At 41.4% G+C, this 17,602-nt stretch overlaps 1 protein-coding gene and 1 long non-coding RNA gene across 5 annotated transcripts in view; one reads left to right on the top strand and one right to left on the bottom strand.

Annotated features, from left to right (window-relative positions):
• PRDM6 (PR/SET domain 6) overlaps window positions 1-11,239 on the top strand; it is a 100,374-nt gene extending 89,135 nt beyond the window's left edge. For 2 of the 3 annotated variants that reach the window (XM_035099522.3, XM_035099523.3), the window contains 2 exons: window positions 3,905-4,081; window positions 9,742-11,239. In XM_035099522.3, the coding sequence (XP_034955413.3) occupies window positions 3,905-4,081; window positions 9,742-9,856 (292 nt within the window). In that variant the 3' untranslated portion in view covers window positions 9,857-11,239. The remainder of the gene's footprint in view (window positions 1-3,904; window positions 4,082-9,741) is intronic. The other variant, XM_060280135.2, reaches the window with a different exon arrangement.
• Window positions 1-17,602, bottom strand: part of LOC148684378 (uncharacterized) — a 93,664-nt gene that overhangs the window by 22,111 nt on the left and 53,951 nt on the right. The window lies entirely within an intron of this gene.

The following is a 17,602-nucleotide window of genomic DNA, read 5'->3' as shown; positions in this document are numbered from 1 at the left end:
AGGCAAGTGAACTAGAGTGGAAAACCTACGTTACAGGAAGATGAGAACTTTCGTTCATTCATTTTAAACCGTATAATCTACATCTTCAGATACTAAGACATCGATACTAAAATGATCCAATCCAATGATTTCAGTAAAACCTTAATATCACAATTAATTGTTCATCTTACCAGCCTTAAGAATCTTATCAATCACCTTCACCATAATCCTTTCAAGGGATGTCACAGTGACTCCCATTTTACATGCTGGTGGTGGTGGTTGGAGCTCACTAGGAATTTGGGGGATCAGACAAATTCAGGTAGAATAAGGCTATAAATGGTCACTAGCCATGTCGTCTATGTTCTGCCTACACCATAGGTTGCTTCTGAATACTAGTTATTGAATACTGCAAGAGGGGGGAGTGTGGTTGCACTTAGTTCCTTTCTTGTGTGCTTCCTGTAGGCGTCTTGTGGTAATAGGATGTTGGCCCAGATGGGCCATTGGCCTGATCCAGCAGGCTCTTACGTTCTTTTGAAAATTCAAGGTCAATGCCTGGAGCTTAATCAAGGCTCCATAAAGGGCTCCGTTGTATTGGCATATCACAGCTTTAGAACTTTCTCTTTGAAACTTGTTGGGAAACACTAATCAAATATTTTATAATGTGAGTAATTAAAATAATATAATATTGAACTATTGACCAACATAAGGCCATTAGTCAAGCTAAAAAATTCTACGATCATTGCTCTGAAGCACTGTGAAATAATAGTATTGGTGATCAGCGATGCAAGTAGTCACAATTAAGCAGTTCAGTTGACGAATGAGGGAATACACTTTATTTTATGCTTAATTGAATTGCTGTACATGCTTGGTCACCATTGTCTCCTTTCCTTTAGAGCTTTGGATTCTAGCTATTTAGAGGCGCACATTTGTAAAAGAGAGAAAGCAATTAAGACTGCATTGTCGTATCGGCTCTAAAAATGCAGACAACGTGAGCTGTGCCTTGGGCTGCTCCTCGCTATTAAAATCATTAATATGCCTAAAGATACAATCTTAATTTCCTTAAAACACTAATAGGAAACTAAAAACGCATCTCCCTGCATTAAAAATATCCAGATGGGTGAAGAGGCTTGAGAGCCTTAGAATATTTATAGTGCAATCCTGCTTATGTCTACTCATAAGTAAGTCCCATTGAGTTCAATAGGAGTTGCTTCCAGGAAAGTGGGTATAAAATTGCAGCCATCTGCAAAGCATAACGCTGTATGTGGAAAATCTGAAACATACAAGGGGGGAAGTCTATGATCATAAACCTCTAAGCATAAGTCTGTGATCGACAAGCATATGTTGGGGCCAGGGCTAGGAGATAACATCTTTTTCTTTGTTTGCATAATATCTGACAAGAGCATTAAGCAACAGCAGTAAATGTTCTGATTCTTTCCATAGTAGTTTAGCCCAACATATTTAGGTGTCCCAGACAGAGTCCCTGTCTTGCAACTGTCATCACTGTGCTTACAGTGGGGGCCTGGTAGTGGGAACAGTCCTGCTCTTTGCATTAGCTTACCATACTTAATAGATAAAATAGATTTCTTGAATACATTGTTATGCTTTCCCATTCTATCACTTTTTCATAATTAGTGTCTTTTGTGTTTTCCTTCCCTTCGTTTTAATGTTCACACATTACATTGGTTGTTGGGGCTTACAACATTATGAGCTGTTTCTAACAAACGGTAACATCGTGCAAAATGGGGTGGGTGGTGGTGTAGGATTTTAGAATTAGACTATGTGAACCACTTAGGGATAGTGTTACTAATGGAAAGCAAGCAAGCATAATTGAAGTATCTTATGTTTAAGATTATCTTCATAGCAAAAAAAAATCTATTGCAAGGAGTTTGTCAAGTTTGTCATTTATGTCCTGGCTTTGCTATGTCACCAGTGTCTTTTTATGCAAACTAACAGAGTGCTTGGGAAAGTTACAGGCAGAATTTGGTGTCCATTGATATAAAAACTAGTCCCACTGAGAATACATCTCCATGAGAACTGAGAGGATGAACATCACATTTCAGAAGTAGCTACGATTAGGCCTTCTGCAAACAGCTGTGTTGTCTTATATTTAATTATGGTTTGGTTTGGACCAAATTTGGTTTGAGATATTAGTCTTGTGGTATTGGATTTTGCATGTGTACCCTTTATTTTAAATATCGACACCCACACATTGGGTGCCTCATAAGTGGATAACCTTGCTGTCCTGCCAAGCATAGGACATATATTAGGGAGACTGTAGTCTGATATGGACCACTGAAGACCTTGACTAGCCTCAGTTTATGCAAGACACCGTTCAGCTGTTGGACACATAGTATAGAAATGATTATCCAATAATCACATGAAAGAGAAAAGCTCACTATAAGGGCAAAGTTCACTAGACTTACTCTTGTATATCAAGCTCTTTCTTTGCTGCTGGTTATAGAAAGCATTTATTTGCTGTGGGTGGAAAAATAAAAGCATTATCTAGTGGCAGTCTTTAACATGCACTTACTACATACAAAACAGCGGTTTGTTTTGTGTTTTGGTTTGTGTGTGTGGTTTGGTATCAGCCATGCATAGGTATTTCCAAAATGTAATTACGGTACTGTACATTAAGTTAATGTGTGTTTTTAAAAATTAAATAACGTGCAAGAGTGTAGGATTGTTTTAAGATCACAGTGCATAGGAAGGGGAGGGTTTTTAGCCTTCCTACCCCAGCCACAACCTCCATGAAATCACAGAGAGAGAGAGAGAGAGAGAGAGAGAGAGAGAGAGAGAGAGAGAGAGAGAGCGAGAGCGCAATTAGCATTAGAAAACAAGCTCCTATTGCTGGGGGGGGGGTTTACATATATTGTAGCTGGGAATCATGGGTGCAATTATCCCCCCCCCGGTATTTAATTCTTAAAATCATGTTAATATGCTTACTGAGGCCCTGAGTCCTTACCATGCTGAAAGGCAACACATCACTAAAGGGGAGCTCAAGTAGGCACTCACATGCACACCACGTAACAATAAAAAAAAACCACCACAGCTCATAACATGTTAAATACATGCCCCATGTTATCCCAAGAGTGCTCTTAAATTAGTGAATAATAGAATTCAAAACTGTTAATCTAAATCTGCATTCCATCTGAAGTTCTCCTTTTCAGTATAGAAATGATATTGTGTTTTAGACATTGACAAAACTCAGCCAAAAAGCACAAATGAGGCCATCTCCCAAACCCTGATTTATCTGGAATGAGCTGCCTTGGGTACTCAAAAGAAAAGAGGAAACACTGGGTGTGCCATCTTGGATTCTTTTGGGTACGTGCACAGCCTTAGAAGAATTAAAGACAGCCACGCTCATGTCGCTCATTTTAGCAAAGACCTCCCCAACTGGTCTTGCTAACCTGTAATCTGTAAAACAGGATATGCTGGAGATTCGGAGATGGTTACAATTTGACTCTGTTACCTTTTATCTTAATAAGCTGCTACCGTAGTGCAGGCATCCCCAACCTTTGGCCCTCCAGATGTTTTGGACTACAATTCCCATCATCCCTGACTACTGGTCCTGTTAGCTACAGATCATGGGAGTTGTAGGCCAAAACATCTGGAGGGCCGCAGGTTGGGGATGCCTGTAGTAGTGTATGAGAGAGTGGGGAGTGTTCTCCAAAAGAGCCCTTTATGATATACTTCTTTTAAAGGATTGGACTTTACAGAATATAGTACAGCATCTTTATATGTTCATTTTTATTATTATTATTATTTTTTCAAACGACGAGAGAAACACAACAACTTAAGAAAGTCCACTAGTACATTCCCTTGCGGAAATTAGCATTCCAAAGCTCAGCTGCACCACCCAAATTATTTTCCATTTGCTTCAGTAAAAATAAGTAGTGATCACATTGGGTGTTTCTATTTTCTGCAGGCCCTATCAGTGTGGACACTGCTCCCAATCCTTCTCCCAACCTTCAGAGCTACGGAACCACGTAGTCACCCATTCCAGTGACAGACCTTTCAAGTGTGGCTATTGCGGTCGTGCCTTTGCTGGTGCTACTACACTCAACAATCATATCCGGACACATACAGGGGAGAAGCCCTTTAAGTAAGTAATCAAAGGACCAGAGGAACAGGAAGGCAATTTAGACAAAAATCAGTAAATATCCTAGCCCTTGGAATAGGTCTGTTTGGAATTGAAGTTCAGAATACCCCACAGTCCTCTAGGCACCGCTCTTGAGCGAGACCAATTCGTTTCAATAGCATTTGTGCAGAATCAGATCTTTGTTGGTTGCAACCAACCCATTAAATGTCTCCTTAAAATCGTAAGATGAGGATCATGCTCATATATATAGTGAACGTATGTCAAATATCTGTAAGCAGTTCACTAGGGAGAGCTTGTTGTTAATGGGAAAGCAGTTTTCAACAGCAGCCTTTCCAGTAATTTTATCTGAAAGTATCAAAGGATGGCTTTATCTGAAATTTTAAGCGTAGGACATCTAGATTGTTGAACGTCAAAAGTAGGGAGACGCCAATACAACAATTGTAGTGCATGTGCTGATTACAAAGAGGAATATTTCCGATAGAGAAGATGTGGCATGGGCAAAAAGTCATCATTTTACATTGCTTTAATAAGCAAAATTTCTGAGTGCTGGATAAGGACCAACAAACTGAAATTGAATCCTAACAAGATTGAGGCACTGGGGATGGATGGTTCTTGGATACAGGAAGTGCATGTTTTAGGCAGGGTTGTGTTCTTTCTAAAAGGGCACATGTGCAGTTTCAAGATGCTTATATTGTCTCTAGAGAACAGGTGGCCTCAATGGAATGAAATGCCTTTTATCAGCTTTGCTTCATTCACCAATGAACGAAGGGATAGTCTGGCCATGGTAATCTATGCCCTGGTAACTTCATTAGATTATTGCAATGTGTTATATGTGCTGCTCTTGAAGCACCACTGTTCCTTTTAGCTAGGGATCATGGAAGTTGTAGGCCAAAACATCTGGAGGCCCGCAGTTTGGGGATGCCTGGTCTAGACCTCAACACTTGATCCTTAAATCCCATTTTCTACTGCACATTCTTAGTGGGCAATGTGGAATTCCATACTAAATTATAAGTGGTTTAACATTATAGTTACCTTGCAAGATTTGGTGATGGAATCTTTAATGCACTTCTCAGGCTAATATGAGGATGTAAACAAGGCAGTTTATTACCTATATTTAAAACTAGTTCAGGTAAATCAAGTAATTTTAAAAGATCACCAGTTTTCTAAACCCATGTGACCACAAGTTAGTATCATATTCTGTTCCTATTTGGGGGGGGGGGGTGTAGAGCAAAGAAGTCACTTAAACAGGTTTATGTTAGAGGTAACAGCATCAGATCATATTTTGCAGTAGAAGTCAGGTTCAGAATCTGGCTTCAGACCCCACTTCTAGAAAGGGCTTGCTCTATGGCTTTGGGTAAGAAATTATCTGTGGCGCTCAAGTCCCAGTCAGTCTATAAAATACTAATGGTATTACCCCCTATAGACACATACACACAAGGTTACAGAAGAACAAAACACCATAAATCCAGTAATAGCAGTTGCAGATCATAAGAATATAAATGTCTGGCAGCTGTCAAAATCTGTCCCATGTTTAAAAAAGATAAAAGTCTAACATTAAACACTGCATATGCATCTCAATCCTGTGCAAAATGATTTTCATTTAAGTAAAGCTAATCTGAGCTTTTTTAAAAATTACTTATTTCTCTGCTGTGGTTGGGGCACAGGAAGACGCCATTTAAAATGGTGTGTTCCATAACAATCATCAACTTCTTACTGAACTTGATTTTATTTACCAGGTATTTTAAATTTGGCAAATGTAAGAGGATATCTGTCACTGTGAACTATCAGAGACATTATGAACGAGCTGTTTATGCAAGAGATAACCACAATGGTTGCCTAGCCTCCATTCAGGACGTGTCTGGGCACCATGCTTGTAAGTGTAAGATAAAGCGTGGAGGTGGGGAAGAGGAGCCCAAACTTCGCAAAGGCCAGCACAGTCAGAATTCAAATAAGGACTGCCTGAAATGATACAGTTCTACTGTGTCCACTAATGGTGCCCACAGAGCCATTATGTTGGATTAATAGAGCCAATGGAAAGCAGAGCCAAAACCAGTGCCAGCAATCAGATTGATTTTATGTAGTTGCTGTGTAAATAGATTTTAGTAATTAATTGTGGAGGTTTCCGGGTCAAAATGGAAAATAGATTTCTTTTAATGTTAAGGTGTTACTTATGTGTAACCTTGTTGACTCCACTTACATTCCCCCCTTAACATCCTGTTTTTGTCGTGTTTCCAATAAAGCTGCAGTTTGCCCCATTTAGAGGCATTACTACTCCCCCCTTTTTTGTATTGTTCTTTTTCTTTCTTCTTTTGTCTCTTTTTTCCAAAAGTCTAGTGTAGTTACAACACAATTCCATTCAGAAAATAGAGCTATATCAAACGGTTGGCATGTTAGCTACATATGAATCAAATTGATATTGGTGTGATCTATGGTCCATGGGGTCACGAAGAGTCGGACACGACTAAATGACTAAACAACAACAACAATGCATATTCACTGAATATATAGGATTATTACCTATAACATAGAATTGTCCAATACCTAATGTCTGTATTGTAGCTTGTGCAAATACAGTGGTACCTTGGTTTACAAACTTAATCCATTCCGGAAGTCCGTTCTTAAACCAAAGGGTTCTTAAACCATAGCTTTCCCATAGCAGCGGGGGACTCAATTTAGTAATGGAACACACTCAACAGGAAACAGAACATGTTCTGTTTCCAAAGCAAAGTTCACAAACCAAAGCACCTACTTCCGGGTTTGCAGCGTTCTTAATCCAAGTTGTTCATAAACGAAGCTGTTCTTAAACCAAGGTATCACTGTAAGAAGCAACTGTGAAGGATTGAAATATAAACTATAGTTATAATACGGAATTTAGAATAGTTTGGTGTGAGACAAAGACTTTGAGTAAACCAGTGAACAGTGAATTTGTTTTATGAGAAATGTGGGATTTGTTTTAATACAGGTGTGAACCGTGCATAGATAGGAGTGTATATTTCATAAGATCGTCACTGTGTTACAGAACAATCCTAACTCTCTACTGGGGAGCAGCAGCAGCAGAACAGAGTGGCAGAGTCACCACTGCCTTTGAAGTCATGCGGCTTATGGCAGCCAGGGCACAGAAGGGCATGCAGTTACTTTGAGTAGCTCCAGAATAGTGAGGCATGGGGGCCCAAACTAGGCCCCTCACCTGGCCGGTGGGCTAGATTTGGATCATACACTGTTTGCAGTGGTTATTCTGGTCACTGCCTGGGGGAACTCTGCGAGCGGTGTCTTTTACAGTCACAGTGGGGGCTTCCACAACCGTGGAGCCCTACTACCACCACCGCCACCGAAAGAGCAGTGGAACCTCATCCTAATCTTAGCCTTAATATAATCACAATAGCCAATTACTATCCCTTCTCCGAAGTGACACCAACCTAAGATATATGCAGTAATATTTGTGTTTCCCTACAAAATGTTTCTGTTGCCTGCAAGACTACAGGGCAGACCAGAAGGGCAGCGTGGGCACTTATATGGTCCATGTAACTTTGTTCCCTGGGTACCACTTCTTCAATAAGTTCTGAAATGTCTGACTAGCAACAGAGGAAGCTCTTTTATGGGCATCCCCTTAACTCTGATCTCTATGTTGTTATGAGTATTTAATGGAAGCTTCTTGAAACACATTCCTTATAACTCATAGACAAGCCCTTTCTCATTACCATCCATTTTTTGGTGGCTCAGGGGTCCCTATGATGTAAACAAATTAAGTAATAATACTACCCTGTCTGTTCAGGCAGTGATGGTTAGGTACTTCTTGGATTTGAAATATATGTTTAGGATGCACAAATGGAATGTATTGGACATCTTTAGCTATATATGTAGGGAAAGGAAATTTCAACTCCAAGGATAGCTCAGTGCCTTACATTGTATAAGCTAATCCAAGAATTGAATTGATTTCAAGGCCTTCATGATAAAAAAAATATCATAATTTGCAAGTTTGTCAAGCAATGAAAGGTAGTATATTTTGACACACTAATCCAGTAACTAACAGTAATCAGTTTTCTAATAAACAATCAGCAATACACTAATGTGTCATCAGCATTTCAGGAACTCTGGTGAGAGGAAGATCTGCACATAGATGTTAATGAATACACCAAAAATCATTAGGTGATCAATACTTCTGAGTTATTTTCATTGAGCTGATAGGTCTGATACATTAGAGCTGACATTTTACATTTGTCAAGATCACAGTGCAGTTTTTAACAGTAGAGCAGGCTGCTAAAATATTCCAACAGAGACGATCAAAGAAACACAACTTAAAGATGTTGACATCCTAGGCAAGAACTAGAGGTGAGATGAATGAGTATGTAACATTCAGGTCATGGGTTCCTCAAACCATAATTTCCCTTAAAAATAATTAACAGGCACTTTATAACATTCTGTAAATGTGTATGCATGTTTGTGAAGGGTTGTTCTTTTCCAATGCAATGATTACAATTGAAGAAGCAGGGGTACAGAGAGGGTTAGAACCTCTTATTTTTCATAGGGATACTTTTTTTCCATAGGGATCTTCTCAGATGTTACTAGGCATTACACAGCACCATTTAAAATCCAGATTATTCCTATGAGCATTACATTAAAGCTCTGCATAGTCTACAAGACTCTTCTTTGCTACGGGACCTTTGCAAGATGGGGGTGGGGTGCTATTGTTCAGCTTTTACTCATTTCAGTGGGCCCTATCCAGGGCATATTTCCTGTCACTTCCCTGGCTGACTTATATCCTATAAACTTGTCAGGCATCAGTGTCACGCATTCGAAATGATTATGAAGAAGTCACCTTCTGTTAAAGCACTAGAATTTGGTAGAGTACATTCTTATCTGGAATAGGCGCAGATTACACTCTCTGAACTACACATGCCCTGTGTCAGTCCCTGCAGAAGCCCTACATCTTAATGCATTCATTATCTTGCCATGCCATTTAAATCAATGGAGGGAAGGAGGGGTAGAGGGAAGCCTTTATATGACAATGAAAATGCACTGGTGAGTGTTTGACTTTTCCAACCAGCCATTTCTACTCAATATCAAATCCTGGGTAACATTTTTTTTATTTTTTTTTAAAAAGCTTAAAACTATTATGAGTAGTAACTACAGCCTCCTTAACTCAACTGCTTAGTGATCTCAGACAAGTATGGGGGTTTATTCTGTTGCTGCAAAACAAAGTGATCATTGTTCCATGGCTTCACAATTGCTCCAGTAGGTAGGACTCCTGATTTTAAATTAGCAGGAGGTGAAATTCTATTTGTCATCAATTTCTCCGAGGGATTACAGAGCAGAAAACTGCAGACAAGCTGCTTCTTTGATGGCTCACTCCTAAAAATCTCTTTTTGTTCTTTATCTATTTGAACTGACAGTGATCAGAGCTGCAGCAGGACAGGCCTCTCTGGAGAAATCACCTTCCCCCTGTCTATTGACAGATTCCTCTGTTCTGAATCAGACAGGCCTTGTCCCATCATAGGCATCAAGGCCTTGGAAGTAGCCACCAATTAAACCTCTTGAGCCAGTAAAATCTGAAGCCACTTTTGAGTGTCTGTTCTGATTAGGCAGGATAAGACGAAGCTTGCCGCCCGCTCCCCCTTCCCCCAGAGCAGCTCCCCACTCTCAATTTTCTCTCTTGCCTTCTCCAGGTGCGAGAGGTGTGAGAGGAGCTTCACACAAGCCACCCAGCTGAGTCGACACCAGAGGATGCCCAATGAGTGCAAGCCAATAACAGAGAGCACAGAATCAATTGAAGTGGATTAACTGATTGACTGGTTGGAATTAAACTGCAAGGAAAGTCATGATTAAATGTCACGGACACTTAAGCAAAACCAAAGATTTCCTCTGAGCAACTTTCAATCAGTCCCAGAAAACCAAGAGCAGTAATAAAATAAGTAAGATGTTAAGAGATATTGATCCTGGCGTGGAAGTGAAACCAGGAAAGAGATTATTTATTTATGACTAGGAATGAGACTGATTTCCATGGACAAGGAACCCGGGCCTGCTAGCATCCTAGCCTCCCACGCCACCATGTATTGCTTTATTTCTAAAAGCTTTTATAATTGTTATTTAATACCAAAGCCACAAAGATCAAGGGTTCTTCAGCCCATAGCTATGGCTATGAATGCACATGGACTTGTTTATGATTGCACCTTTTCCTCTAGCATGACTCAGTGGACCCAGAGATAATATTGTTTCCTTGGTCCCGTTGGGTTGCATTGCTCTTGACTTGGCTGTTATTTTTATTTTTAAAAAAGTGGTCTCCGAATGACAAGAGAATGAAGAAGATCCAGAACCATCTTTGTGTTGGTGTCAGAAGTCCCAGGGGCGTACCCAGGATCAAAACTAGGGGGGGGCAAGGGGCGGGGCCAAGGCACGGGAGGGGAGGGGCCACAAAGTGGGAATGTGGGCGGGGCTACAGAGCCCAGGTGAAATCAAAATAAACCTGAAGCGACGGCGGCGAAGGGGAGAAAACCAGCGGCCGCCTAGAGGAGAAGAGGGAAGTCTGGGGGTGGGCGGGGGGGGGGAGAGAAGGGAACCAGGCTTGGATCGGGGCCTCCGCGGAGGTCTGGAGCAAAGCCCCGGCCTCCGCGAAGCTATCCGAGGCTCCGTTGCTGCAGCGGTCTCAGGCGCTGAACGACTCCCGACGTTCGGGAGACCTTTGAGCACAGCCGCGCTGTGCGCATGCGCCCTGCACGGCGGCCGCCGGAGTCCACAGCCGCGCTGTGCGCATGCGCCCCGCTTTGCGCATGCGCAAAGGTCTCCCGAACGTCGGGAGCGTCAGCCCTTGCCCCCTCCCACACAGCGCGGCTGTGTGGACTCCGCACGGCTCGGGCGCAAGAGACTGCTGCGGGCGCCGAACTCGCGCTCCGCTGGGCTGTCCTCCGCCTCTGCCCACCAGCCCCGCCGGCAGCGCCACTCTTGCCCGCAGCTGCCCGACCGGCCCTGCCTCTAGAGTAGGGCAGCGGCCCCTCCCTGCCCCGCGGTGGGTACGCCCTTGAGAAGTCCTCTGACTAATGGACATTTTCATTCCCATGATTTCAGAACTCACATTTCGTGCACTTTTTTTGTATAAATGTTTTCATTAGCCAGTGTTGCATTGGCCCAGGAGATCCCAGAAATGTTAAATAAACTTTGTCCTATATACATATATGTATAGATATATCTGTAGATGTATATGCTGTTAAAACAAAACAAAACCCTCCAATGCTGTAAGGAAAGCATTTGAAATATGTAGAATTTTCAACTACTATACCTCTTTTATGAACGGCATATTATTCATAGGTAATGAATAATAGTTTCAGTGAAACATTAACACTTATCTAAAGGTATCATGCTTGAAAACATAAATGTTAAAATGGGATAGCAAGAGACGGAGTCTTCAGTTTGATGGTAAAAGTTAGAAACCTTTAAAAAGAAAATGAAAAATCAACAGAAATCATCCAGGTTTAAAATGTGTCCAGGCATTCACACAACATAGAAGAAACTTCACATAATAGGGGTACGTCACATGAGTAACTGTTCCTATTTCATAATGTGCAATATCCTTTAAGAAAGGCAAACTAGATAGCTGTAATGTGCTATATAGCAATAATATAGTTCCTGATTTTCTAAAATGAACTCAGTAATTTGATCCCCCCCCAATTATCTCTTAACCAACACACTGGGCCTGGGAGCCAAAGCACTGTACTGATCAAAGACTCACCAGATCTAATGTATACACAGCGCTTTCAAGTAATTTCCCAGTTTTCTGCAATGCAGAGCACAACTCTGAGCCCCTTGGGAGTGTTGCAGCAGTGATGTGCAGCCAATTCTATGCATATTTACTCAAAATAAAGTTTTGTGCTCAGTGGGACTTGCTTCTGGGTATGCATGCATAGGATTGCAACTTTTAGGTATACCAATTTTCAGTTGACCATGAAACAGGGAGTGTGGCGACACCACTTAAATATAATTTAAAACGCACACTCTGAAATTAAAATTGGAGGTAGTATTTTAAGCACCAGTTCCTCCTATTTTTCTTCCTTGTCCTGTGTTTCTGTATCTTTAGGACTCGTACGATATTAAAGCTTTGATCTGCAATGCTGACTTATAAAAAACAACAACTTGTAACAACCACCTGGTGTCCTTATGGGCTACTTCTTAATTTTTTTACCTTTACCTTCTTAATGAACCTTAAAGTGACATTGGGCAGGACTCTGAGTCCCGTCAGTGGAAGCGCTGTGCAAGGATTACTCTTGTGCAACGGGGCTTCTTCCCTCTCTCCTACCCCCTCCCATGCCCCCCAACATTGAGATAGAGTAATTCTAATATCTAATCAAAATAAAATTGGTCAAAAACCAAGCACTTGAGACGGAATTCAATGTAGCGCTAAGGAGGTTGCTCTGCTTGTCTGCTGGAACAATCTCTGTTCTGGTGGTTCTTCTGATCCCCCCCCCAGCCAATTGGAGGGCATGTATGGGGACAGGAGCGGAGAGAATCCCCACTTTGTTATTGGATGTTCTTCCATGGGCTTCCAATTAGTTGAATGCAACCCTTTGAGCTTTTTAACGGCTTTGTAGAGGGTGACCTTGGTGCTTCAGCAAAAGCCCCCCATCCACTTCAGCTGCATCACCTTCACTTGAGGATAAGACAACTTGATAGTTTGTTGTAAAGCCTCTCAGTGGCTATTCGGTACAAACCAATTATGACGACGTCATTGGGACTGTATTGCGTTAAATCCTAACTCGCTGGCATAAGTAGTCTGTCCATTGGGTAGTTTGTGCCATTTTTGCCTTTGAAAAACCTACCTCATTGCTTCTCTATTGGAAACTGATTGTAGCATTCATAGAACCATTCAAGCTGATGTACTTTTTGACTAGGCACCTATGGGCCATTAAATGCGTGGGATGACACAGTCAAAACCCTTTTATTTCTTCATCATTTCTGCCTATATGAAATGCACTTGAAGCAGTGTACAGAAACATAAATATTCCAATAACAAGAATAATTTAGGGCAGGGGCCATAACTGAGTGGTAGAACATTTGCTTTGCATTCAGAAGGTTCTAGGTTCAATCCCTGACATCTCCAGGTAGGTCGAACTGAGAAGGTCCATCTGAAACCCTGGAGAGCTACCCCAAGACCATGTCGACAGTGCTGAGCTAGATGAACCAATATGCTGACTCAGTATCCATGCATCATTCTTATGTTCCTATGTTATAAAATGCCACCGCTAAAACAATAATGCAGTAACAAAATGTAAGCTTGAAACAGCAAAAGCAGTTTTATGGTTTGGCTTTGCCTGCAGCGAAAGGAGGACACAGTCTGATGGCTCTGATCTGACTCTCCTCTTGTGGTCTTGTCACTGCGGGCCCAAGGAACCTTGCTCAGTCCTACACATTTTGAGAATGCGAGGGAAACTGCCCAATGCCTGGTTTTGCTATATTGAGGCCAGCCTCTTACACTTCTGTACTTCTGAACAGTGATGACAAGGAAGCCTCACAGTGTTAACAGGCTGTTTCCCAGGTAAGTGTCTTGCATCCAAAGTGGGCCTAAGAAAGGTCTCAAGAGAGCGCTTGCATGAAGCATTCCACAAACAGGTAAACTTCTCTGGGTTTGGGATCACTTTTCTCCAACAGCGGTCTTCTGCTAGTTTAAAGACAACTTTGGATCCAAGCCCAGGTAATGCAAGTTAAATGCACACATGGAAGGAAGCAAACCGAAATGCTTTTGGTGCATTTCCCCCTAAACAGTTGTTTAAAGTTAAATCCTGTTGATTTCAACCAAACTGGTATTGGAAAGAAAGGAAGGAAGCCACATTCCTTTATGGAAGTTGTTTGCTGTATGAATGACAGCAGCGTAAATCAAACTCACTTATTAACAATGCTGCTTGAATTGTTCCAAGTTACCTAAAATTAGGCAGACTTTGCTTGCAGATTTTAGGGAAACTTCCTGTAAATGAATGAATGAATGAAATGTTGCAGCACCGGAGACACAAGACAAAGAATTCAAAATAACTGGCATTTAAGAAATGTGAGTGATTAATTAAAGGGATAAAATCAACTGATATCCTAGTGGTTCTGCTTTGCTGATAATGCCTCAAAAAGTAGCCTGCTAGTTCACATCTGGTGGAGTAAAATTCAGTTGACTAGTCATCTTCTGTATGTGGAATGGGGAGAGGTGCCATCTTGTCCACTTCAAGCAGTGTAACAGAAGGTAAGGAAGCTATAATTTCCTCCAAATCAGCTTGGTTCATGTTGCAGTGTAAAGGCACAGGTAAATGGGCAACTCTCTGCACTGCCAATTTATTCCTAGGGTGTTAAACCATATGCAGGTGGGTCATGCAAGAAAAGTATATATGGTAAGCAGTTTCCTTATTTTAACAATGCTCCCCAATGTGGAATTACCATAATGTGCCCTGTAGGGTTTAAAGCAGGGGTCAGCAAACTTTTTCAGCAGGGGGCCGGTCCACTGTCCCTCAGAGCTTGTGGGGGGCCGGACTATATTTTGAAAAAAATAGTAATGAATGAATTCCTATGCCTCACAAACAACCCAGAGATGCATTTTAAATAAAAGGACACATTCTACTCATGTAAAAACACGCTGATTCCCGGACTGTCCACGAGTTGGATTTAGAAGGCGATTGGGCTGGATCCGGTCCCCGGGCCTTAGTTTGCCTACTGATGGTTTAAAGTAAACTGAATGTACTTCTGAACCCATTAATACCAATTTGTGTCCTACAAGATGGGGAAAACTCTCTGTGATATAGCACTGCCCAACAACATTACAGTGGTACCTCGGGTTAAGTACTTAATTGGTTCCGGAAGTCCGTACTTAACCTGAAGCGAACTTTCCCACTGAAAGTAATGGAAAGTGGATGAATCCATTCCAGACGGGTCCGCGGAGTACTTAAATTGAAAGTACTCAACCTGAAGCGTACTTAACCCAAAGTATGACTGTAGTTGAAATTATTACATATGATGCCATGGGACTTTTCACATTACTTGGAGAATTGGCCTACCTACATTTCCCAGCAATCCAGGAATGAGTTAAGAAATACAATTTTTAAAGAGTCAATTATATAGGCTGCATATTTTCCAAGTGTTTGTGTGTGTATTTATATCATGAAGGGGGAATGACAGTATCTCCATTTTGATAACAGCACTACTTGTTTTTGGGATTTTTTAAAAACAAATGCATTAAAAGCAACTGCTTGTCACTTAATAGCCATGTGCCCTTCATATCTTATCATAGTACTTGACAGTACATAGTACAGTTACTGAGGAAGTCAGTTTCTGTTTTTTCATTCACTGTGGCAGCACTGTTAGTTTGGATCTTGGAGGGGAAAGCTCATTAAAGATCTGCAACAACTTAGGAAAGTCTTTAATTTTCAGAACCCTGACCATTTTTCTGCATGAGGCAAGATGCAATCACATCCCATTAAAATGTGCTACGTGGGATCCTGAAACTTCTATACTGAGCTCAGGATCAAGACCAGTGTATTCCCATCTTCCCCAACCACTGTTACTGTTAGCTAGGGATCATGGGAGTTGTAGGCCAAAACATCTGGAGGGCCGCAGTTTGGGGATGCCTGATCAAGATTCTCAGTGCCCTTATTCACTGAAGTACCCCCTGCCCTAAATCTGTGGCATAGGAGGCTTGGGGTATTTTTAGAGGGAAAGGAGAAGACTCATAGCTGCCACTGCCCTTTTGCAACCTCGTTTAATGAGATGAGTCAACGGCTTCTACCTCTGGTGCTGCAACATGTAGTATTCAATTAAGCTCCATTGCACACTTTGTCATCATGCCGTGGCATCTCCATGCCAGGGCTAGCCCTCTTGTTGGCATGGCGATGATGATGAGAGCTTACATAATCCACTTAGATAGATAGATAGATAGATAGATAGATAGATAGATAGATAGATACTTTATTGTCATTGTACATAGTACAGTGTTACCTCGACTTACGAAGATGATCCGTTCTGCGGCTGTCTTGGTAAGTCGAGGTTTTCGGATGTCGAAGCGCCGCTACTGGCGCATGTGCGAAGCATTATTTTGCGCATGCGCAGAACGCGCTCGCCGTGCGCGCGGGGCAAAAGGACTTCTAGGGGTTGTCGACTTCAGAAGTCGAAACCTTTGGAAGTTGAAGCAAAGGATGTTGAGGTATGACTGTACAACGAAATTGAATGCCATTCCATAAAAACAAAAACACAATTTCAGCCACAAACACACATACATACAGACCCATCACAACTCCCCAAGATAATATTATTTAGTTACAGCATTTAAGATGGTTATAGCTCTTGGATAGAAACTGTTTTTTAATCTATTCATTCTTGATTTGATTGTTCTGTATCTCTTGCCCGAAGCCAATATCCAGGATGAGATGAATCCTGTAAAATATTATTTGCTTTTTTAAGGCAACGGGAACTGTATAGTTCTTCCAGAGATGGGAGAGGATGACCGATAATGTGGTTATGACCTTCTGGAGCACTTTCCTACTCATGACTGTGCAGCTGGAAAACCCATGCACAGATACAGTATGTAAGAATGCTCTCTATGGAGCCTCAGTAGAAGGACACCAGCAGTCTCTCACTCAGCTTGTTCTTTTTTAAAAGCCTGAGGAAATAAATTATCTGCTGGGCCTTCTTTACCAGAGCAGTGGTATTAGCGCTCCAGGTCATACCCTGCTCGATGGTAACACCCAAGAACTTAAATAAAGCCACCCTCTCCATCCGGTCCCCGCCAATATACAGGGGCTGAATGAGGTGCTCCCCAATGTGCTAGTGCTAGATTCATAGACTACAGTGGTACCTTGGTTCTCAAACTTAATCCGTTCCGGAAGTCCATTCCAAAACCCAAGCGTTCCAAAACCAAGGTGAGCTTTCCCATAGAAAGTAATGCAAAACGGATTAATCCGTTCCAGACTTTTAAAAACAACCATTAAAAAAAAAAGATTCCTTCAGTAGCACCTTAAAGACCAACTAAGTTTTTATTTTGGTATGAGCTTTCGTGTGCATGCACACTTCTTCAGATACCTGAAGAAGTGTGCATGCACACGAAAGCTCATACCAAAATAAAAACTTAGTTGGTCTTTAAGGTGCTACTGAAGGAATTTTTTTATTTTACTTCGACCCAGACCAACACGGCTACCTACCTGTAACCCCTAAAACAGCAATTGAACATGAATTTTACTATCTAATGAGACCATTGATCCATAAAATGAATGCATTAATCAATGTACTGTACTATAAAATAAATAAGACAGTATTGAAGATGATAAAAATAATAAAAAAAAATTTTCCTTATCTGCACTGATGCTAGTCATTGTTTGGATGGGGGAGGGGGACTTTTATCCATTTCCGCAGTCGCACAATCAATCAATCAGTAGCTGAACTGAGTTCCACACTGTCACAAAAACAAATGAACCGAAAAAGCCTCAAAAACAAAATCACAAAATAGAGCAAAAACAAAAGCGCCATACTTAATCCGTTTGACTTCCAGAATATTCAAAAACCAAGGCTCAGCTT

The sequence above is a fragment of the Zootoca vivipara genome, chromosome 10 (genome assembly GCF_965207765.1).
Source record: "Zootoca vivipara chromosome 10, rZooViv2.hap1.1, whole genome shotgun sequence".
Classification (NCBI taxonomy): domain Eukaryota; kingdom Metazoa; phylum Chordata; class Lepidosauria; order Squamata; family Lacertidae; genus Zootoca; species Zootoca vivipara.
This window is presented reverse-complemented; position numbering and strand designations above follow the sequence as displayed.